Source organism: Saimiri boliviensis, chromosome 4, assembly GCF_048565385.1.
Source record: "Saimiri boliviensis isolate mSaiBol1 chromosome 4, mSaiBol1.pri, whole genome shotgun sequence".
In the NCBI taxonomy this organism is placed as follows: Eukaryota; Metazoa; Chordata; class Mammalia; order Primates; family Cebidae; genus Saimiri; species Saimiri boliviensis.
The window spans coordinates 103,679,087-103,702,686 of record NC_133452.1 but is presented as its reverse complement, the minus strand read 5'-3'; the positions used below and the strand labels follow the sequence as shown (position 1 = coordinate 103,702,686).

Here is a 23,600-nt window from a genome sequence, read left to right as displayed (position 1 = left end):
AGAGTTCAGAGAAGCTGCCATCTAACAACTGGCCTCAGCCACACCTGGGGAGGTACTAGGAGCTGCCTGAGGGGTACGGAGGGGTGGTGAGGACGGAGTGGGACCAGTGGTGGCATTTCTTTCCCTCAGCAGCCTGCTCAACTTGCTTGGTTGGACAGGAAACTGGCCAGGGTGGCTGGGAGCCTCAGCGGGGCAGAGGCCAGGAGGGATGGGGCTTCTGAGGAATGAGGTGAGCCATCTTGGGCTTGCCTGTTTCTCCCCCCGGCCCTGATGCCCAGCTGTCAGGTGGCCAGGGAGCATCTCTGGAGCTACAGTTCCTTCCTCCACGTGACCTGAGGGAGCTGATGGATCAGACTTAAAATCGACAGTTTTCTCTGTTAAAATGGGGAAATGGGAAGAGGTGGCAGTTGTGAGGAAGGTTAAGGACAGTGTTCTCCCTCTTCCTGTCCTCCAGGCACAGGGCTTGAAACCCCTAGTCCTTCTTTACGACTTGTCCATGGCATGCTAGTCCCTCTGGTTCAGCTTTGGGGATGAGCGGCTTTGCTCCTGGGTCTCAGGTCTCTGCAGGGTCTTGTTCCTGACTGACACACATGTGAATCATAATATTGATTGCAGATACACTTATCCAGTGCTTACTGTGTCCCAGGTGCTTTTCGTATGTTCAGAGTAGGTGTTATTTTGCAGACAGAAACTAAGGCTGGGAGGCCAAATCTCTTTTTTACCCAGAGACTTGCTGTCAGCCATCGAGAGATCCCTCTGATTCAAATCCAGGTTGGTTCCACCTTTTCCATGAGCACAGGTCTGTATTTGAAAGATGGTCCTGTGGTTTCCTAGAGAGAGCTCAGCCTGAGCCGCAGTGGCCTTGCTGCCAATGGGATCGATTGAGTGTCCTCAGACGTGGGGCTTTTCGATTCATTAAGGAAAGTGGTCAACTGGAAGTAGATGTTCAATTTGTATTGAATATTCTGTTTCCTGCTCTCGGCACATCCACTGCCCTCGTGGAGTTTCCTGAGGGCTGTGACAGGCCTCCCTGCAGGAAGGACAGTCCCAGTCACCTGGGGGACCTCTCCCACTCCACTCCTGTCCTCTAGGCTCTTGTCTGCCTCCCTCACCTTGCCCCTTCCCCAGCTCCTGGCCCCCCGCCCTCTCCTCTCGGCCTGGTGATTCCCCCTCTGCAACCCAAGACCAGCTGGATGCTGGTGGTTTCAGCAGCCCCTGTGAGCCCTGCCGCCGCTGGGGTCTGTGCCTCTCCTTCCTGCCCTCTTGATCAACTGATGAATTTAGTTAAAAGCCAGTTGCAGCACAATGTTGGAAGTGGTTGGGGATGGAGAGGCACTAGAGGACAAGTTAGTGGAGGCCATGGTATATACCCTTATTCATTCAAATTTATTTAGTCACTCATTCAACAAATACTTGTTGAATAGCTACTGTATACCAGGCAGTGTTCTAAGTTTGGGAAATACAGCAGTGGAAAGGAAAACAAATAAAAATCCTGTCCCCATGAAGCTGACATTCTAGGGGAGTCTCTGCATGCCTGTGGATATTGCCTGGGGGGGCCGTTTCACGTGTACCTAGAAGCCCGCCTGCATGCCTTTCACCCACCTCTATTTGGTGCAGTGGTTAGGCGCCACCTGGGTTCTCATCCCAGCTCCACAACGGACTAGCTCTGTGACCTTGGGCAAATGCTTCTGTTTCCTTATCTGTAAGAAGGAGTAGTAATAGTATCTACTCGAGAGGGTATTGACATTTTGTGAGATAAGTAATTTGAAGTGCTTAGATTTGGGTGCCTATCTTCATAAGTGCTTAAATGTCAACATACTACTTATGAAATAAGGATGACTAAGCCACGCTCATACCCCTTACAAGGTGGCTGGGAGGGGAGGTGAGAGGAATGTTTTTTTCTGTGCTACCAAGCACCATGCATGCAAGAAGATTAGCACTATTTTACCTTCCAGGGTCTAATTTTACCATCCGTCCACAGGGCCAAGTGAGCTTTGACACAGTGAATTAAGAATTGAGGCAGCCTGGAATGGTAAAGGAGGGTTGGCTCATGAACCACTGACAGTCTAGGAATCTAGCAAAGGCTGGAATTGACGAAGATTGTTAAGGCTGCATCCTGCACAGGAAGAAAGAGTCCTGTGATCCTCCAGTGATGGTGGCTGTGGAGCTGGAGGCAGGGCTGGGAGTGGCTCTATGGGTGCCAGATAGCTGTGATCCCAACAGGCTAACATCTTGACTTTGGTTTCCTCCACCCCACCCCATAAAGGGGAAGCCCCACCTTGCCCTACCTGCCCATGTCTGAAGGTGGGCAGCATATCCCAAAGCCCTGGGTGTGCCCACAGTCTACAGCCCTCTCTCCAGGAAGGGGATGCCCCACCACTGCTGAGAGAAGCCTGAGATCCTTGGGGGATGAGGGACCTCTGGGAATTCACATTACTCAGTCAGCACAGTGAGCACCTGGAAAGGTGGGGTTGGGGCAGCTGGACATCTGAAGCTCTGGGCAAGGGCACACATGGCTGTTTCCTCACTGGAGCAAGAGAATGAGGGCTGGATGAGGGCTGGTCAGAGTGGCTGGACTGGTTTTAGGGCACTGTTTTTTCAGCTGGTGGGAAGGGGGTGGGAGTATGCACAAGCCAGTTTCCTGTGGCCTTTATGGGGACAGGGGATAGGAGAACAGCAGTTAGGACCCAGATGGGCCTGGGTTCTAGTCCTGGCTCCATTGCTTTTATTACTTTCTTAACCTCTCTAAGCCTCAAATCCTCAGTTGCAAAATGAAAAAAAAATGTAGTATCTTCCCAGCAGGATTCTGTCCTCACTAAATGAGCTAAAGGCACGTAAAATGCTTAGCCCAACCCTTGGCACAGAGTAAGCCCTCCGTAAATCACAGCTGCTTTATGATGATGGTGACGGAGGCAGGGAACTCTACTCCATTCCCAAACAAGAGCTGGGCCTGAGCTGTGTGCAGGCTCCCCTTTTCCCACCACTCTCCAGGCTTGTACGGAAAATGAAAATATTGTCTCGTGTGAATTTGGGAGCCAAGTTAAAGAATCCAGCCAGTGAACAGGGGCCGCCTCCTCCCGTGAAAGCTGTTTCCCTAACCCCGGGGACGGGACGCCTTGTCTAACAGGGTGTTTACCTGGCTCTCCCATGTCCCACCCCCTAACCCAGTGATGGCCTCAGTCCTGGGTCAGCTTTTCTGTTCTGGGAAATCGGTTAAAGCTTCCTCTTCTTCCTGCATAATCCCAACTGTGATCAGTGAGGTGGCCACAGTGGGAATAGGGAGCCGGCACCCCAAATTCACATCTAGACCTCAGCCCCCCTGAACCCAGCCTTCCTTCTCTGCCAAGTGATGCCTGGCAGAATGACAGGAAGAGCCAGCTAGGTAACGCGTGTAAAAGCCCCAGTGAGGGGTGTTTGACATACAGCAGCACTGATACCGCTTCTCTCCACCAGCACTTGGGTGGAACTGAGCTGATTCCCAGGCCAGCTGCTTGGGAACCACAGTGGAAAAAGCAACACAAGGGATGCTGGGGGAGCTCAGGGGTAGGCAGACCCAGGCAGAAGGAGGCGGGGAGGCTTGAAGTTGCAGACTGGAAACCAGACACTCCACAACCTAGCCCAGTTCTGCCAGGTAACCAATATCTCTCTGCCCAGTGGATATAATTGCCACCACTGGGCCTTTGCAAGGAATGAGTAGTGCTTGCGGCCCCGGGGAGTTGGGGGCTCTCTCCAGCGTCTCCTTTGCCTGCCCCTTGCTGGACAACCACGGAGTGGTACTGGAGGTCGTACGGAAAGCACAAGATGCTGTGGCTGCCTGATAGGCCAGGGCTTGAGGCTGCGCCCAAAGGGCACACCGTCGGTAGGGTGAAGGGTAGAAAGCCCAGCTCTTTCACCTATCCCTGCTCCCAACCTTAATGCCTTCTTCAGTTACCCTGTTTTGCCAGTTCTTTTGTTTGATGTCTCCTTAGCACTTAATAAACTATTCCCAAATCACAGGTTAGTTTTGGCAAGCTAGTATTTCCCAGGGGGAGCAGTGTTGGCTGGCCTTGTGGGTGGGGTTGTCCTGTGAGTGGCAGGGCATTTAGCATCTCTGGCGCCCTGCCTACTCAATGCCAGAGCATCTTCCATCACCCATTAGAATGTGAGGAGGGCAGGGATTCTGTCCGTTCACTGCAATATCCTCACTGCCTAGAACAATGCCTGGCACATGCAATGCTCCTCCTTAGACACTTCCAAACGGCACTACCATCCCAGTGGAAGAACCCATGTTCCAGACATACCTTCAATAACACCCTTGATGGATACTGGCTACCCATGATCTAAATACTTTACATTATCAGAAACCGATTACTACAAGGAGTAGCCCTTTGTAGACTCATTATCCAAAAAAGCCACCCTATCGCCCCTTTGACTTTGGCCTTTTGGTTGGCATATCATGTGAAGTCTGATACCCCAGTTAAAACAAGGTGCCCCGTATGTGGCCTGACCCTGCAAGGAGCAGTGGGCTTGACACCTCCCAGCCGTGGATAGACCTGGAGTTGACATAGGCTGATACTTCATGTACTTTTCTTGTGACAGCCACCCTAGTGTTTGTTGATTCATGGTCAGCTAATATCCAGGGACTTTTCCCTTCAGTCCTTTACCAGTCTTTTCCAATCCGAAGTATAAGACTTAAAAATGTAAGTGGATACTTGGATGTTGTTGATTTGGGCCCCTATATCCAGCCAGATGATTTTGAATCTTGATACCGCCATTGCCGTGTGTTAGTTATCTTCCCATCCCATCCTTATCCCCGATTTTGCATCCACTACACATTGTATTGGTAAGCCATGTCTGTCCTCACAGTGCTGTGGTTTAAAATATTGAAGAAAGCCAGGCCTTAAGCATGGTGGTGGAGACTCGGTCTGGGTTGATAATGATCAACACCTCCTGGGGTTGTTTGTCTGCCTTTGAATGGACCCAATTAATCCTGGCTCCACTGACATTTCTGTGTCTTGTCCACATGAATTTATTTAAGCCCATCTGTTAGCTGCCTTGCTGATATCAGATGGACTGCATTCCACAGAACCTCAAGGCTTTACAACCTCTTTGAAAAGGAGATGCACTTAGCCGAGCATGACTTGGTCTGGGTGAATCTGTTCTAGTTTCTAGTGCCCACCACTTCCTCTTCTGCATGTTCCAAACATTCTCTTCTCCCCATTTTGAAGTTTGCAAGAGTTCAGGTTTGTTTTCTGAGTTTCTAGAATCCACCCTTTTCCTTTTTGTGAAAAATGGGAACTGCTTGTCTTCTGACATCTTTCCTGTTGCCCAAGATTCCATGGGGATGACCAGAGGTGGTGCTGCAGCATCACCTCTGGTCAGTGATTCAATGATCATTCCAAGATGTTTTTGCATGTTCTTATATACTCTTTTCTTGTAGGCCGGTTCGATTGAAGATCGATATCTGAGATAACAAAGGTAGATGCCAAAGGAGAGCTGAGTGGTTCTGCTTTCTCGGCCATCTGTTTAACATAACATGGCCGTGGTACTTCCCCATTCCCTTGCTCCAAACAGATTTGATATTTTCAGAAACCCTGTTGGATGGTCCTTAGTATTTGTTTTAGCTCTCCTGTTGGTCTGTTAGTATCTAAATGTCCTTTAGCCGTTTCACGTTGAAATGGTCTGGCCAGCTAGACAGAGAGCTCTCTGAGGGCAGGGGCCACCTTGGCCAGAGTTTGGTGTGACAGTCCCCACTTTCCACTTGAGTGCTGCACAGCCTTCACAGCCTCTGGGGAGATGCTCTGGAAATGCCGGAGGAGGCAGGGCAGTGAGCACTGTGGTTTGATGGTCTGACAGACAAGCATGCCGTCATGGAAAATTCTTTGCAGAGTGTACAGATCCATTTACACAGGCCCGCTGCTGCTTCTGCAAACTGCGCATTCCTTCAGAACAATCCACCCATGCCCTTTTCTTCCCACCAAACCTCAGTCATGCCTTGGGTAGGTTAGAAACAAGGTCTTTCTGTCTTCCTCCATTTCCATCCCTCGCTCTTCTGTCTCTTCTCTCTCACTCCTTGTCTTGGTTTTTATAGGGAATTTGGCTGAATGCCTAGATTCTGGTCTGGATGGCCCACCCATCTTTAGGCCCTCCTTGGGGACAAGACTTGAATCCCAGATTTAGAGCCCTTTTTATGAGGCTTCTGGAGTCCGGGCCCTGCCAGCTGATAAAGCCCCACAGATAGGTTGGGGCTGGTGGAGAGGGTCAGAGTTAGGGCCTAGTCAGAATGGAAACAGGTTTGCAGTTGGTGGTATTGCAGGAGTAGATAAGTTCCCCACACTCACCCCACCCCTGCTGTCCCCCGCAGTCTCCAGGGGGACATCCCATCCCCAGGTGGCCTCCCACCTGCCATCCACAGTTACTGGAAGCTCTTTGGGGATTGATAGCACAGTTATGAGTCACCCTGAAATGTATTCACCTTCTGATCTGTCCCTTCCCAGACAGTTGCTCAGCCAAAAGCAGAGAGAGAAAGGGCTACAGGGAGGGAGGGAAGTGAGAATCTGTAGAGGAGAGGGTAGATTAGAGTCCTAGGCTGGAGGAAAGAAGGACCTGCTGATTTGCATGCCCTCAGAGGACAGGTCAGCAGGGCACTGAGCTGACCTCAGCAGGTATCCTACAGTGGGCTGAAGGGTGTATGGGGGCCCCTTCCCAGCCAACCTTGAACAAGGACCTGTTCTCTGCAGGTAGAACACCCACCATGGAGGACTGGGTGGGGTACTGGGGACCTCCTGTGTGTGTTTGCCTTTGTGCTTTTTTTGAGAGGCAGAATAATCTAGTGTAGTGGTCCTCAAAGTATGGTCCCTGTCCATAGCATCACCTGGGAATGTGTTTAGAAATGCTCCTTTTAGACCTCCTAAATCAGAAACTCGGGGCAGTAGGGCCCAGCAGTCTATTGAACAAGATTTCCAGGTGATTCTGGTACATGCTAGTAAGTTGGAGAAGCATTGACGCAGTGAAAGAATGAACTTCAGAGCCAGATTGCCTGGGTTCATATCTTTACTGTGGGCAAACCTCTCTGATCAGGTAACCTCTCTGATCCTCTATACAATGTTTCATCTGTAACATGGAGACACTGCCACCTTGTTATTAGGATGATTAAATGAGAATGTTTACAAAGAGTATAGTGCAGTTCTGTCAATCAGCATCTGTTAAGTGTGGTCTCAGCTCTGACCTTTACTGTTTCTCATTTTAGGTGGTATCTGATGCTGCAGGACAGGGTGTGGCCATAACAGGGAACCAGACCTTCAACAATTGGAACTGGCCCAATGCAATGATTTTTGCAGCAACTGTCATCACCACCATTGGTAAGTCTTCTGGGACCTGTAGGACACCCACATCCATGCCCTACCTCCTCAGAACCTTTCCAGAAACCCAGCTCTGGTCACTCAGTCCTGTTGGGGGTATAATCAGGCCAGTTGCAGGCTATCCTTTTGATACTTTCTCAGGCATTTAGTAAGTCCTTGATAGCTGATCATGCCTGTGAAGGTTTCCATGAGTCTCAACCTGGGCCCCTTGAACAGAAACAATGATACAGCCTCATTGCCAGAGCCATGCAAGAGATTAACCAGGTTGCTCATTGTGCAAACCCAGGTCATGACTACTTACCAAGCGGGGTGTCTCTTTCAGTTCTCAGGCTGCAGAGCCAACCAGTCCAGAAGTTTGGTTCAAAACACAGCTTGTGTTTCACCATTCTGTGGGTTAACTGGGCTCAGCTGGCTGGTTCTTGCTTGGGCTCCCCAATGCAGTGGCAGTCAAACAATGGCTGGGCTGGAGTCTTCTGAAAGCCCAACTCATCTGATGGCCCAGATGGCCCCTCCCATCACAGGTTTGAAAGTCGATGCCGGCTGTTGGCTGGGAGCTCAGCTGGGGATGAAAATACAAGGCCACCGCATTTGTTTGGGAATCAAGGCGAAAAGCAGCAGACTTCTTAGACCTCACCTGTCCAGTGTCACTTCTGCTGCCTAGACTAATTCTATGGCCAAGTAAGCTACTAAAGCCCAGATTCCAAGGGAAGAGGATTAGACGACACCTTGATGTGAGCGGTTGAATCTACACAAAGACCACGTCTTGTAACTTGCTCAATGGTACCATATGGACTAGTGGAAGACCTGTTGACCAGGTTTAGTCCCTGCGTTCAGGGAGCTCCTTGTTTCATGGAGGAGATATAGCCCATGTCATCATAATTGTTTTATCAGTGATCATGATCAGGGTATGATCAAGGGAAATGTCATTACTTAAGTACTGATAATAGATTAGTATTAATTTATCTTAGAGAATGGCCGTGTGTGTGTGTGTGTGTGTGTGTGTGTGTGTGTGTGTGTGTGTGTGTGTGTTGGAAGCCAGGCACACTGGTTCGACCACCTCTGCTGTTCTTGGTCTCACTCTCTTCTTCCTTAGGATACGGCAATGTGGCTCCCAAGACCCCCGCTGGTCGCCTCTTCTGTGTCTTCTATGGTCTCTTCGGGGTACCGCTCTGCCTGACATGGATCAGTGCCCTGGGCAAGTTCTTCGGGGGACGCGCCAAGAGACTAGGGCAGTTCCTTACCAAGAGAGGTGTGAGTCTGGTACGTCCCCTACCCTGGGTGCTGGCAGAGATGGGGGAACCATGACAGGTGAGGGGAGGACAGGAAGGCTCCAAGAATTGGACAGGGGTCTAAGAGCACAGTTTCAGCGCTCCTTGCCCTCCTGGGTCAGCCTGGGTACCCAGCTAGCCTCTCCTCTAGCTGCCTCCCCAGCCCTCTGGGTGCCTCGGCTGGGTTTCCAAGTCTCTCCACTGTTGTCTGACATGACCTCCTGCTCCCCATCAGCGGAAGGCGCAGATCACATGTACAGTCATCTTCATCGTGTGGGGCGTCCTAGTCCACCTGGTGATCCCACCCTTCGTGTTCATGGTGACTGAGGGGTGGGACTACATCGAAGGCCTCTACTACTCCTTCATCACCATCTCCACCATCGGCTTCGGTGACTTTGTGGCCGGTGAGTCCCCGCCTCTGCCTCCTACCTCTTTTTCTGCTTCTTTGGTTTCAGTGCAGCAAATCTATGTTGGGGGCGGGGAGGCCCTGGTAGGGTTCCGTGTTGTGGGCACTTTTCTTACCCAGTGGGATTCTCAACCTACTCTGCCAGTTGCAAGAGGAAGCCAAGACATGGAATAATGGCAGAAGACTCTTTTCTCTCTGGTTCCCTTTCTCAGACATGGCTTTTTTCCTCCTCCTCTCCTCTCTGCTCAGTATCTGATCTCCTTTCTGTTCTCCCCTGACTCCTGAGCTTGGCTTCATGGGGGCGCTTGCAAGTAGGGCCTTCTGCCTGCAGGGTTGGTGCTTGTTACCCTGGGAACCCCTGAGCCCCCCAGTGCACCCTCCATGCCCTCAGCTGCTTTTCATCTTTCACAAGAGTGGAGGGAGCTTGTCCTGGAGGCATGGCTGAGAGGCCTGGGGCCTTGCTCCTGTTGTAGGCAGCTTAAAGACAAGGGAGCGCTTCTCCCCAGCTGCCCTTCCTGACCCCTCAGCCCTGACACTCCCTCCTACTCCTTCCCTGCTTAACCCAAGGAAGCAGTGAGGTTCTTTGGCGCCTTTGTCTGGAGGCCTATTACCAGCTGGCCCCATCCATGCATGTACTTGCTTGTGTTTGTGGCCTGCACAGCATCTTGGTTCTTAATCTTCTTGACACCCTGTTTGACCCTGTTGACCCAGTGCCCCAGTGACCTCAACTTCTGCTCCAGAGGCCTCAGTTCTCTACCCCCTCCCTTTTGCCCAGAGGGCTGTGGGAGGCCACTAGCCTTGTGCTTGATATATGTGGCATCTGGGAGCGGCTGGTTGAGTCGGGAGGAACAGGAAAGAGAGGCATGAACACTCCCCCGACCGTGGCCAGTCTGGGCCTGCTGTCCTGGACGGTACATATAGACAGGGCACAACCCTGCCATTGCCCAGCCCTCGAGGCCCAGAGCAGGCTAAGGAGATTCTGGTATTACGGAAGTACAGACGTACATTTAGCCATTCTTTCTCAACTCCAGCGAGACACCAAACCCCTGCCTCAGCTTCCTCATCTATAAAATTAGTAAAAATAATAATCACTATTCACAAGTGCTCAGGGTACAGCCTGGCTATATCAGTGTGTGCCCTCATTACTGTCATCATCAAACTCCGCTCAGGATTGAGAGCCTCGAGCAGGATTCACAGGACCACTCAGAGCACCTGCTATCTCAGCCTGGTGGGGGGAGGGGGGGAGAGACAGCACCTGGAGGAACCTCTAGTCTGATGAGAAAGGTAGCCCCTTTCCTCCAGGTCCCTTCTGTAAGTTGTCCCTGTCTACTTGAGGGGGCAAATGGAATACAGGTCACCATGCCTGTACGTGTAGTCATGTAAGATATTTCAGATAATCCTGGGGTTTAGGAGAACCATCAGAGCTGTAGAGGATAATCCAAGAAGGCTCCCTGCAGCAGGAGGGGGTTGTGGAGCAGATGGCCCTCTTCCAGGTCAGGGGAGAGCCGATCTGAGGCAGCCAGAAGGATGAAGTCAGGGAGGCAAAGCAGACCTTCAAGGAAAATAAAAATGGTTCCCAGTATTTCCTGCCAGGGTCGGTGCTTCCTCAGTCATCTCGACCTAACCACCAGCCTCGTTTGTAATCCACCAATGTGAGTCTTGCTCCAGCTTGGAGGGTGCTGGCAGCTCCCTTGTATAATATCCATCTGTTCGATTTTTAACTGAATTGTACCATATATACAGAACAGTTGGGGATGGTAGAAGAATCAACAGAAAGGCAAATACTCATGAACTATTTCTTGACCCACATGTTGGTTACATTGCCATTGCCCGTACCCCAAAGTCCCTTTAGCTTCCTTCAAAGAGTCACAATCTTGACTTTTTTTTTTTTTTTTTTTGAAATGGAATCTCTCTCTGCTGCCCAGGCTGGAGTGCGGTGGCGTGATCTTGGCTCACTGCAACCTTAATCTCCTGGGTTCAAGTGATTCTCCTACCTCAGCCTTCCGAGTAGCTGGGATTACAGATGCCCGCCACCATGCCTGGCTAATTTTTGTATTGTTAGTGGAGATGGGGTTTCACCATGTTGGTCAGGCTGGTCTCAAACTCCTGACCTCAGGTGACCCACCCGCCTCAACCTCCCAAAGTGCTGGAATTACAGGTATGAGCCACTGCGCCTGGCCTGTCTTGACTTTTTGTAGTTGGGGAAACTGAGACTCAGAGATAGGCTGGAGATTGGGATGGGGTCATGAATGACAGTGGGCCCAAGCCCTTTGGAAATATGGGATATAGTCCAGGGTCTAGAACAGGCCCCTTTCTATCCCACTGTACCCCACTCCTGTGCTCTGTCCTGACCCCTGCTTAGATCACACACCATTGGCCAGGCCCTGCTAACTCTTCCTGACCTCTGGACTTCCCGTCCACTCAGGTGTGAACCCCAGCGCCAACTACCATGCCCTGTACCGCTACTTCGTGGAGCTCTGGATCTACCTGGGGCTGGCCTGGCTGTCCCTTTTTGTCAACTGGAAGGTGAGCATGTTTGTGGAAGTCCACAAAGCCATTAAGAAGCGACGGCGGCGACGGAAGGAGTCCTTCGAGAGCTCCCCGCACTCCCGGACGGCCCTGCAGGTGAAGGGGAGTACAGCCTCCAAGGATGTCAACATCTTCAGCTTTCTTTCCAAGAAGGAGGAGACCTACAACGACCTCATCAAGCAGATCGGAAAGAAGGCAATGAAGACAAGCGGGGGTGGGGAGAGGGGCCCGGGCCCGGGCCCAGGGCTAGGGCCTCAAGGTGGTGGGCTGCCAGCACTGCCCCCTTCCCTGGCGCCCCTGGTGGTCTACTCCAAGAACCGGCTGCCCAGTTTAGAAGAGGTGTCACAGACATTGAGGAGCAAAGGCCATGTATCAAGGCCCCCAGGTGAGGAGGCCGTGACACGGGCCCCTGAGGACAGCTCCCCTGCCCCCGAGGTGTTCATGAACCAGCTGGACCGCATCAGTGAGGAATGCGAGCCGTGGGACGTCCAGGACTACCACCCACTCATCTTCCAGGATGCCAGCATCACCTTTGTGAACGAAGAGGCTGGCCTCTTGGACGAGGAGACCTCCAAGTCCTCACTAGAGGACAACTTGGCAGGGGAGGAGAGCCCCCAGGAGGGGGCCGAAGCCAAGGCAACCCTGAACATGGGCGAGATCCCCTCCTCCGACGAGTCCACCTTCACCAGCACTGAGTCTGAGCTCTCCGTGCCTTACGAACAGCTGATGAATGAGTACAACAAGGCTAACAGCCCCAAGGGCACGTGAGGCGGGGCCGGCTCCCCACCCCACCTTTCACGGCCTCTTCCCCCCTCTCACCCTGGGGCAGCCCGAGATGGCCGGGGCCCCTGGCCCCTGGTGGGGTGCAGCCTTGGAACTGGGAGAGGGGGCCAGGGGCCTTCCTTACCTTCCATCATCCCCAGTTAGATGCAGGCCCAGGACGGGGCCTCTGTTCTCCAGCTGAACCATACCCTGGCTGTGGGGGCATCTGTCCTGAGCTTAACTGGTGTATCTCACAATGCGAAGACATGCAGCCTGGCTGGACAGGTGGCAGCACTGACCCTGAGGAGGCCTTGCCTGCAGGGTCTTTGCCCCGGCATTTGGTGGTCACACGGTTCTCTAAGACCCAGGGCCTCAGCTGTTTAAGTTTACCAGTATTACTGAGCTCAGCATAGGGAGAGGGAGCTCTGAAGTGTCTGGGGAAGTACCACTGTGCGTGGGGTCAGGCATCTCCGTACGTACCTCAGCAGGGGCAGGGCCCGCCCCCATCCCAGCTGTGGGCCTGCCGGTCGGGTCGGGCACCTACTACAAACCGCAGTGGGGTGGAGGCTGCTGGAGGTGAGAGTGAGATGAGGGCAGGGGCTCAAAGAGCCCTGACTCAGGGCCTGGAAACAAAGTCCCTCCTCATCCTCCTTGTTGGTCCACTCAGGCCTAGCCCAGAGCCCTGTTCCCTGTCTCAGGCCAAGCAGTGGCAGACACAGGCTTTCTGAGGGCCCCTGAGTGGTAGGAGGCGGGGAGAATGGCAGGGTATGAGTTACTGGAAGCCAGGACTGCTGGGGTTGCTGTCCAGGGAGCTGCAAGAGTGATGCTCAGCTCTGGCCCGTTCTACCTTACCCCTCCTGCCTGCTAGAGAACTGCACGCCCTACCCCCTGGCCCGAGGACCTGCACTCCCCACCCCGCTGTCTTCTTCCCTGTGCCCAAAACAAGGACCTCACTGCCCGGCTGTCCCTCCCACAAGCCCACTTGGGCCAGGCAGGGTGAGGCCAGATTGCTCTTGGCCCACAAATGGGCAATGGTCAAATATGTGAATCAAGCTCCTCTCTCTAGCTACTGTTTGATGTGCATGTGTGTATGTGCAGTGCGTGTGTGTGCACGCACACATGTGTACCCGTGTGTGTGTTTAAGAAAGGAAAGGATTTGGGCTGGGGAGTGAAAGATAATGTGAAACTGTTCGTGGACGCTCTGGTGAGGGCTGGGCAGAACTCGCTGCTACTGGAGTTCTTGGTTTCTCCATGATGTTCACCCTGGGGCTGACCCACTGCATCCTGAATGTTTTTTGTTATTCTTTTTCTATTTTATTTTTTTTAACAAACTGCTGTTTTTACATACCTGGAATTTGTTGTTGGCTTCAGAGCCGGTGGTTAAAGAGCAGGGTCCCAAGGACTGCAAGGTCCGGTGTCTGCCCTCCTGCCCCACAACTCAATTGGGCCTTGCTCGGTGACCTCAGCCAAGGCCGTGATGTCAAGGGCCATGTCTCCAAGCAGAGGTGGAGAAGGGGACACTGAGGTGAGCAAAGATGGGAGGGGCATCCACTGCAGGCTACTGGATGCTGGGCAGGAGGCAAGTCATCAGACCCTCCCAGCCCCCTTCGCTCTGTGCCCTCTGCCCCTCTACTGTGGGGCAGTGGGGCCAGCGCCCACGTCCCCGACATGTGAAGACAGTGATGGGCACGTGCCCATGCCCCCACTCCTTCTTTAGCCATTTGTTGAGGCTGCCGCCCGGCAGGGACATAAAAAGGAACAGCCTCGTATTTTTCTGTGAAATGTTTTAATGAACTCACATTATTGCTGGTTGTCCTGGCATCGCACACACTGTATGTACATACTGGCAATGATGTCAAATGTAATTTATTTTAACATTTTTACAATAAAACATGAGGTGGACAGGATAGCTTGGTGTGTGCTGTGTGGGGGGCAGGGCAGAGAGGAGTTGGCTTGTGGCCTCTGAGCAGCAGGGGACCCTGGGAGCATCCACAGAGAGTAGGGAGGACCAAGGATTGGATCAGGGAGAGGCAGGCCTCTGGGGGAGGGGAGGATGTGGGAGGAACATGGCAGTAGAGGTTTGAGATCAGGAGGGAGTCGAAGGAGCAAGGGGAGAGGCAGGGTGGTCATGGCAAATGGGTGTCACTCACCACTTTGTCAGGCACTAAATGCTTGCACTGAATGGTACGTGAGTAGACTCATTTGACCTGGCAACAGCCATATGAGGCGGGCAGTACGTCTCTCCTTTGTAGATAAGGAAACAGGCACAGAGAGATTGCCTTGCGCAAAACCTCAGTAAAAATAGGAAGCCTAGATTCAAACCCAGGCAGCCCAGCCCCTCTCTGTTCCCTCCGCCCCCGCGATGAGATGGAAAACACCGCCTGTGGTTTTCTGGCACACCCAACATCTCCGGGAAGGACTCCTGTCTCCAGGTAGGTGACCAGAGAACTTGGGCAAAGCTCAGGCCTTCTGAACTCACGCGGTGGGCAGGAGATGTAGAGGCTGGGCGTGGGCACAGTGGACTGGAAAGAATGTGAAGGGAATGGTGCCAGGCTCAGCTGGGCATCTGTCTCCATCTATCTAAAGGGAGGCTTTGTCAGGCTTCAACTGTTTGGGGACTGGCCCCTTCTATGACCATTGTCATGAGGGCATGGATGTATGGATGTGTTTACAAAGGATTTTATGTATTTACCAGCCAATTATGTAACGATGCCATCCCTCCCTCTCTGCCAACATCACATTTCCTCCCTCTTGCTGTCTCTGCTCCCCCCGACCACACACAGGTCCAAAGTTCTCTGGTTTGGCTTTAACCACATTCATCCTCAAGGCAATCACAGTTCCTTAACCCTGTAAGCCCCACCTTTATTCAGCACTTGGCCTGTTCACAAAGTCCCTTGACAAACACAGCCCAGGTTATTTGGCCCACATACAGTAGAGACCAGAGCTTGGGCACCCACTCTCTGTGTTTCCTCATCTATGAGGGCACCCAGCTGGACTGAGGCAGTTTTGCAGAACTGTGCTCACAGATGATAAAACACAAACCGAAGATTGGGTGGAGGTGCAGCCTTGGGTCACTGTGGCCAGGTTAGTCAGGAGCTTGCTGAGTACAAGGTGGGAGGTGGGGAAGGTGGGGTAGCAGCTAGTGCAAAGGGTGGGGCCCAGGAAGCCCCAAGTTCCTGAAGGGTCATGAACAAGGGAAGGGTGTCATGTAGGGGCATGGGGAACATCCCATCACAGTCTGGGGAGCTGTAGGGTGGATGCGAGTGGGGACGGTGGAGGAGACTGGCAAGTAGGTCCCAGATAGGTGGGAAGTCACTGGAGATAACACTGGCAGGGAAATCCTGTTAGTCATTGATGTATTTTTGTTTTGGATACCGAGTCTCACTCTGTCGCCCAGGCTAAAGTGCAGTAGCATGATCTCAGCTCACTGCACTGCAGCCTCTGCCTCCCGGGTTCAAGTGATTCTCACGCTTCAGCGTCCCAAGTGGCTGGGACTACAGGTGTGAGCCACCACACCTGGCTAATTTTTGTATATTTTTATTCTTTACTGTTTATTATAATCCTACTATCAGTCTGCCGCCTAACCCTAGCCTCAACAACAAGCTTTAAATCCAAAGACTTAAATAAAAATTTGCCAACAAGTCAAAAAGAACCTTTATTAATTTTTATAACTGCCTCTTATGCTTTCTTGCCAGATGCTTTTGGAGAAGGTGCTTTCTGGGGTGGAGTTGTTTGTTTTTTTTTTTTTTCTTTTTTTTAATACTTTTTTTTTTTTTTTTTTTTTTTTTTTTTTTTTTATAGACGGGGTTTCGCCATGCTGGTCAGGCTGGTCTTGAACTCCCGTCCTCAGGTGATCCGCCCACCTTGGCCTCCAAAGTGTTTGGATTACAGGCGTGAGCCATCACATCAGGCCAGGGTGGAGCTTTTTGGCCCTTCTGAGCTTCTGGAGCAGGTGCGGCCTTCTGGCCTGCGGCTTTCCAGGCAGGAGCTTTCCGATCTGGAGCCTTCCTGCCCGCAGCAGTCATCTTTTTTGCTAGAACTCTAGCAGCAGCACTATTAGCAGCAGGTGATTTTTTGGAAGAAGCTTTCAGGAGAGCTGCCTTTTGAAGCTTTCTAACTTCATTCTTGATCCTACTGTTCCTCATTTTCTTTGCCTTCATAACTTTAAAATGATCACAATCTGTCAGGTTGGCTTTCCTTTCTCTGGCTTCAATCTTCTTGGCCCATTGTGTGGCTGTCCATTTCGTATTGATGTCTGCCTTCTGCCGGTCTTGTCGGACATACTTCTGGTGGGCACTGTGTGGAAACTTGAGGATGAAATCAGTGAGCTGCATGCACTGGAAAGGCATGGCCTGTCTCCTCGCTTGAGTGCAAGGCCCATCAACCAAAGCCCTGTTCTGATCAGTAACATCTACAATCGCAACCAGTTTTCCTGCATGAGGTCCAAAGGAGATGTAGGCCACCTGGCCAACCTTCATGAAGCGTCTGAACACCACCGTGTTGGCGCCGTTAGGCGAGAAGGCCATTTTTGCATTTTTTATAGAGATGGTTTCACCATGTTGGCCAGGCTGGTCTCGAACACCTGACCTTGGGTGATCAGCTCACCTTGGCCCCCCAAAGGGCTGGGATTACAGGCGTGAGCCACAGCATCCAGCCGTCATTGATGTATTTCTAATGCAGGGCAGAGATAATTGGATAGGCGAGGCCTGCTGATGCACTGGAGTCCTCATGGAGGCAGCTCTCCTCCTCCTGTGGGCTCTGTTCCCAGCAGGCTTCTCCGCAGTCCTAGTAAACCAGCACCTGCTCTCCACCAGCATCACCTGGACTCTCCATCATTTGTTCCACTAATGTTTACTGAGCACCTACTAGGTACCATTTTTCTCATTTTATAATGAGGAAATTGAGACAAATACAGGATTTTTTCTTTTCTTTTTTTCAGACAGAATTTCACTCTTGTTGTCCAGGCTGGAGTGCAATGGTGCGATCTCGGCTCACCACAACATCCACCTCCCTGGTTCAAGTGATTCTCCTTCCTCAGCTTCCTGAGTAGCTGGTATCACAGGCATGAGCCACCACACCTGGCGAATTTTGTATTTTTAATAGAGATGGGGTTTCTCCATGTTGGTCAGGCTGGTCTCAAACTCCCGACCTCAGGTGTTCTGACTGCCTCAGCCTCCCAAAGTGCTGGGATTATAGGCGTGAGCCATCATGCACCCAGCTAGGATTTTTTCCAAGTGGAAACAACTATTAAGTGGCAGCAAAGCAGCTTCCCTGACTTGCATTCCCATTACTCATTCTACCCTCCAAGTTTCTGATCTGACAGGGAAGACAACCTCAGAGAACCCAGAGTCTGATGGAGGTGGGAGACAATATCTCCCCTCAAGGAGTCTAATCTGATGGGGAGGGGAACACAAAGGCCCTCAGGGTCTCAACTGGGCTTCTGACCTCCTGAATGACCCTGGAGGAGGCATTTAGCTCCCTGCCAGAGATGATGAAGAGAAACCAGGACATCTGGGCTTCACCTTCTGACTGTAAAGAGGCAGGCAAGATCATCAACCACTACTGCATCTGAAGCTCTCATAAGCCTGGGGTAGAATGGCGGGGAAGGGAAGGACAGGCAGGCTAGGCTGCACAGCTCTGGGTGGGGCCCCCGGAAATGAGGCCTCTGAGGTTTGGTCTCAAGCTCTGCCCTTCAGCTCTCCATTCTTGAAATAACAGGTTTCTAGTTTCCAAATTCATGCACAACTGGTCCAGGAACCAGATGACAACTTGTGAATTGCCAGGATGTGTTTGTGTAACACAGTGAAAACCCCTGCCTAAAATCTCTCCCCATCTATCCATTGTGGCCAGATCACCAGGGTCCAGGCCACTTGGCCCCACACGTGGATCCCCACAACAGCACAGGGTCTGGCACCTGGTAGGGGGTCCACAGATATTTGAATGAATGAATGAATGAATGAGCCCCATCAGCTGGTCTTCCTGCTTCTAATACTGACTCCCTTTTCACCTGGCCATTGCTGTAACCAGCAGCCTAAACTCCAACCTGATCCCTTTCTCTTCTGTTTTAAACTATTCAGGAGCTCCCCATTGCTCTTCTGCACCCCACCCCTCAACTCTCTCTCCAGCCTCCTCTCACCCCTTTCCCACCTCTCTGGGCTCCCGCCACTTTGCCCTTGCTGTTTCCTCTGCCCTGACACTCTTCCTTTCTCTCCTGGGTAAGTCCTGAGATCTAGTGGGATTAGATATGGAGATCAGCTTCTCTGGGAAGGCTTCCACGATTACCCGTAGCCCTGCCAGACTTGGCCCGGAACTCTTTCTCTGTGCTCCAGAGCCCCTCCCTCAGCAAGATGCCTTTGTCCCACCGAGCTCCTCTGATGTTGTGCCAGCTCCCTGCCTCCTGGTTCCATGCCTCCTCTCCTGACTGGGAGCCGCTAAAGTGCACAGGGAGTGGTTTGTTCACCTTCAGATTCCTTCCCAGGAGCCCAGTGTGGAGAAGGGCTCAGCTTCTCCATGTTTACTAAGCGGAGGGTAAATGAACTGAGGCCTGGCCCCTCCCACTGGTAATTTAGTCCCTCTGTTCCTGGGGCAGAGGCCAAATCAGGGGGCAAGGCTTGTTCCACGAGGGCAAGTCCCCACAAGGCCAGGTGGATGATCTTAAGGGCCCTTGTCGCAGGCTGAGTTGGCCTGGTGAGTCACCTTACCTCGTGCCAAGTCACCTGAATCTGCAGGGCAGGACTGGAATATAGCACACCTTATTTCTCCCCACCCCCAGGTGCACTGTCATTGGCACCCCCTTTTCCCCTTGCCCCACCTCCCCATCTTCACCGCTTACTGTTCCTAAATGATTCCGGAGCTGGGCCTCCCACCCCAGCAGCTCCGCAGTCCCCATGGTTCCCCCAGGAATACCTCTGCTCCCAGCAACCCTCCACGCCGGGCTCAGTCTTCCAGTTCATAAAGCCTTTTCACATCCATTCCTGGGTGGGATTGCCAACAGCAGGGAGCCAGGTACAATATTACAGGCCTCAACTTAAGGGCCTTTTCCAAATGAGTTAATAAATGTTTTGGTTTGGTTTTCCAGGAAAACAAAGCCTAAGGCTAGAACTGGGAGATGGTCAAAAGAAGTAGCAGAAAGGGATGTGGAGATAAACATGGGGAAAGAGGAAAAGGGCATAAATGTGCATTTTTGAGCTGGTTCAACTGCTGGTAACTGGGGCTTAATCCCACTAGACCTGCCCTGAAAAACCTACAGAATATGCTTCACATTTGTCCATCTGAAGGACAGGGACCTTCTGCATTTATCCACCAATTCCACCCTTGTTGGTTAAGGATGCCCCCAGGGAAATTCATCCCACCCTCCTCTCATACATGCTGGATGCAACAGGTGGTATTATCAAAAGATGACCGCCGTAGCATCTCCGGACTCACATTCTTATCTGCAAAATGAACTGGCCCCAAGCAGCATCTATCCCCTTTGAATGTGGGCTGCCCCCAGGACTGTTTTGGACAATGGAATATTACAGAAGTGACTCCTGTGATTTCTGAACCCATGTATTAAGAAGGCCTGTCAGCTTCCACTTGTGGGCTCCGTTGGAAGCCAGCTGCCATGTAAGAAATCCAAGTACCTTGAGACTCACACTGTGAAGTAGCCCAAACTAGCCCATGGAGATGCCACATAGAGAGAACTGGCCCCACTGAGTTGCCATCTTAAACACTCCAGGCCCAGCTGATGCCATACAGATTGGAGCCCAGCCAGCCCGCAGATTGCAGAATCATGAGCAAAATAAATGATTGCTGTCATAATTCTGGAAGTTTGGGGGTGGTTTATTATATCACAATAGATCATTGGAACACTGGCTGGGCTTGCCCTGAGTTATGTGACCTTTACTGGGTTTTGGAGAAAGCCTGGAGGTAGAAAGATAAGGAGACACCTGGGCACTCTGAGGTGGCACTACAGCAGTGGTGAAATGCCAAGTGGACTGAGGGATTGGGCCACCTGGCACCTATTTAGCATCTACTACCTGGAAACTAAAACTCTTTGCCCTCGAACACAATAATTGGCAGAGCTGAGACCAAATGCCGCCAGGTCCTCTAACTCTTCACCTGGGACTCTTTTCCTCATGCAACATCAAAGTTTGTACCTTCGAGTTATCAAAGCCCCTTCTACTTTAGGGTCTCTAGTTCTTCCTGCTATGTTTAAACAGTACTGGGGGACCTGGGGTCTGTTACTGTCCAGTTGCATGACCTTAATGGCCACATCTACCATTGACAGGATACTTACAGGCACTGCCCAGGATACTTTATGCACATGATCTTCTGTAATCCCACAACAGTGTTATTACCCCATTTGGAAGCTGAGGCTCACAGTGGTTATACAACCACTAGAGGTGGAGCCTGGGTTCTAAGCTAAGGATCCAGGGCCTGTGCTATTAACTACCATGTAAGCTGGCCAGAGCAAAGCTCTCCTGCCCAAGTACAAGAGCGTACAGAGAGGGTGACCTTGCTGCAGCTCCAGCCACTCCCCGGAGTCTGCCCTCCTCATCTCCAAGACCAGTGAGGTGGACCAATCAGCAGATCCCAGCCATGCAGGGACTACCCAAGAATCACCAGGGGATTCCTGGGCTCTGAAGGTTCTGGGGTAAAGCCAGGAAATACCCAGGTTCTGGGAACACCCGGCTAGAGATCTCAAACAAAGTTCAGGTCTCTCCGGGAAGCTGGGCTTCCCAAATCCCTGCCAATTCATCCCCACCTGTTTTCATTCTGCATTGGAATCTGTGTTGACATCAATTATGTAAAACTTCCTCCTCCTCCTTTGATTCCTACACCTGCGGCTCTGGCCAGCTGAGCTGCTCTGCTTTGGGTGTTGGCATCACACATTATTTAATATATGATGTATTTGTTGAGTCTCTCCTAGGTCGCCTAGAGCACCTGGTGTTGGCGACAGAGGGCAAATAAACAGCTACCTGGCAGTCAGGCCCAGAGCAGTTAGACCCCTGCCTCTTCCTATCAGCTCAGATTCCCACCCTCAGCAGTTCACTCCGGGGGAAATGTTCTGATCCAAGGGCCTGGAACCCATTTATACCAGCTTATGGGAGCTAGTGGTTAACTTTTCAGAAATTTAAAAAGCCACTATTAAAAATTAAATTATAGGCTGGATGCCGTGGCTCACACCTGTAATCCCAGCACTTTGGGAGGCCGAGGCGGGTGGATCAGGAGTTCGAGACTAGCCTGACTAACACGGAGAAACCCTGTCTCTTTAAAAAAAAAAATAAATTAAATTATATAACTATGCAATTAGATTGTATTAAGAACAAAGGTCATAATTATGTAAAATTCATTACTTCTTAATTATTTTGCATCTTACTATTATCCATGCTTTTGAGGTGATGTTTCATCTTCTATAGGTATAGGGAAATAGTATATAATGGTATGCTATTGTGTTTCCAACTTCATGTTTTGTGACATCATATTGGTAGCTAAACATTGCCCATAGTACAAGCATTTACACCATGGAAATAGGCAAACACTACAAAATAGGGATCTCTGCTCTCCAGAGAACCAGATATTAAACATCCGTGAGCACATCACTGCACTGACCTCCTCTGGAATGACTGTGCAGGCTGGGTAGGGTGGGGGACAGTGAGGTTCTGTCCACCCTGGAAAGGAAGAAGCAGTCTCTGAATTTCAGGGAGAATGTAATTCATAAAATTGTCACTTGCACTTCCTTGGACCTCTCAGACCATTGCTGATGAGGGATGAAGATTCAAGGCCTGTAGGAGCTAACTGCAGGGGTAATGAGTGGGCAAATTCCGTGTGTGCTTGCCCCTGAATGTACATAGAAGCTCTTGGGACATGGTCCAAACTAGAGGCCGAAAGGGACTTCTGCCTTCAGCTGGAGATCTGAGACTGCCCAGAGCCTAGTCCACGAGGTGCCTTGCACTCTGCTGAATGGCACCACGGCTTCAGACAAGTCTTCATGTCCTGGGTCTCTTTATAGTTAAAGGGGAGATCCTTTCAGCAAAGACTAGGTTCTGGCAACTGGATGAAAGCTATTGAGTGGTTCGGATTCAGATTAACGCTTTGCAAAGATCATATCACTGAGCAGAAACACACAGCCTGACGTGTAGGATAGTGTGCCTGACACAGAAGGGAATCTAAGGTCGTCCAGAAATTCCCTGCCCTCAAATGTAGAGGAAGGAATGACTCTATACAGGATGTCCATGGCCCTGGTCAGAAGTGGCTGCTACAGAGGTCCAGAGCACCTCAGTCTCACCCCACAAGCCAGCCATAGTGCAAACCCAACCCATCAGGGCAGGCATCATCCTGCAGACCGTCGGGCCTGCTCCCGGCATTTGAGCCACATGTGGTGCTCTCCCTCTAACAATTACAGCTCTTTTTTTTTTTTTTTTTTTTTTTTTTTTTTTTTTTTTTTTTTTTTTAATAAAGATGGGGTTTCACCATGTTGGTCAGGCTGGTCTTGAACTCCTGACCTCAGGTGATCTGCCCGCCTTGGCCTCCAAAGTGCTTGGATTACAGGTATGAGCCATCGCGCCTGGCCACAATTACAGCTCTTAATTGAGCACTTACTTTTTGACAGTCTCTGTGCCTGACACTATACAACGGGGCCCAAGGAAAACATTCCTCTTTTTTTTTTTTTTTTTTTGCTCATTTCCACTCTCACACTCATGTGTATGTGTGTGTCTGTGTGTCTGTGTTTGTGGCAGGAGGTAGAGGAAGGCATTGCGTAGGGTTGGAATCAAGGACCCTTAATGACCCACACAGAACTACAGTGTGTTAGTTAGTTCAGGTACTCCAAGAAGCAGATGCCACGGCTAGATTAAACCCGAGAGCATTGCACTGAGGAAAACACCTATGAGAGAGAGGCTGGGAATGCTGCCTGCCCATCATGCAAGTTCTATCCCAGTGCCTGTGAGAGGGAGGCGCTTAGGTGGAAGTAGTCTAGACTGCCATGTAGGCAAAGGAAAGTTAGGCAAGGCTGTCGGGGAATCTTAGAGCCAAAGGGGCTCAGACAAGTCTCCTGGGAGTCGACCTGCCTTGCTATTCCTGCTGCACTCCATTCCTGGCAGGGAGCAGCCCACAGTCTGGGCACAAACTTGGCAATGGATTGGAGGCCACAGGGAAGATACTTCAGCCCTCAGTCCCAGGACTTTCAAGGAGATGCTGATCCCTCTCCTGGATTTCCTTGAGATTTCCTGCTGTATCCTGATCATAAACTCTCTTCTTTCCTTGAGCTAGTGAAAGTGATCACTATATAAAGTGTCCTCACTGTATCATCCC

The 23,600-nt window shown here is 51.2% G+C and overlaps 1 protein-coding gene and 1 pseudogene across 1 annotated transcript in view; one reads left to right on the top strand and one right to left on the bottom strand.

Moving 5' to 3' along the window:
* KCNK5 (potassium two pore domain channel subfamily K member 5) overlaps positions 1 to 14,212 on the top strand; it is a 39,891-nt gene extending 25,679 nt beyond the window's left edge. Inside the window, exons 2-5 of the mRNA XM_003923241.4 lie at positions 7,229 to 7,340; positions 8,434 to 8,600; positions 8,844 to 9,012; positions 11,440 to 14,212. Of these exons, the coding sequence (XP_003923290.1) occupies positions 7,229 to 7,340; positions 8,434 to 8,600; positions 8,844 to 9,012; positions 11,440 to 12,311 (1,320 nt within the window). The 3' untranslated portion in view covers positions 12,312 to 14,212. The remainder of the gene's footprint in view (positions 1 to 7,228; positions 7,341 to 8,433; positions 8,601 to 8,843; positions 9,013 to 11,439) is intronic.
* A 1,182-nt stretch (positions 14,213 to 15,394) lies between these two features.
* On the bottom strand, positions 15,395 to 16,831 carry LOC101048289 (large ribosomal subunit protein eL14 pseudogene; annotated as a pseudogene).
* Positions 16,832 to 23,600: the final 6,769 nt, after the last annotated feature.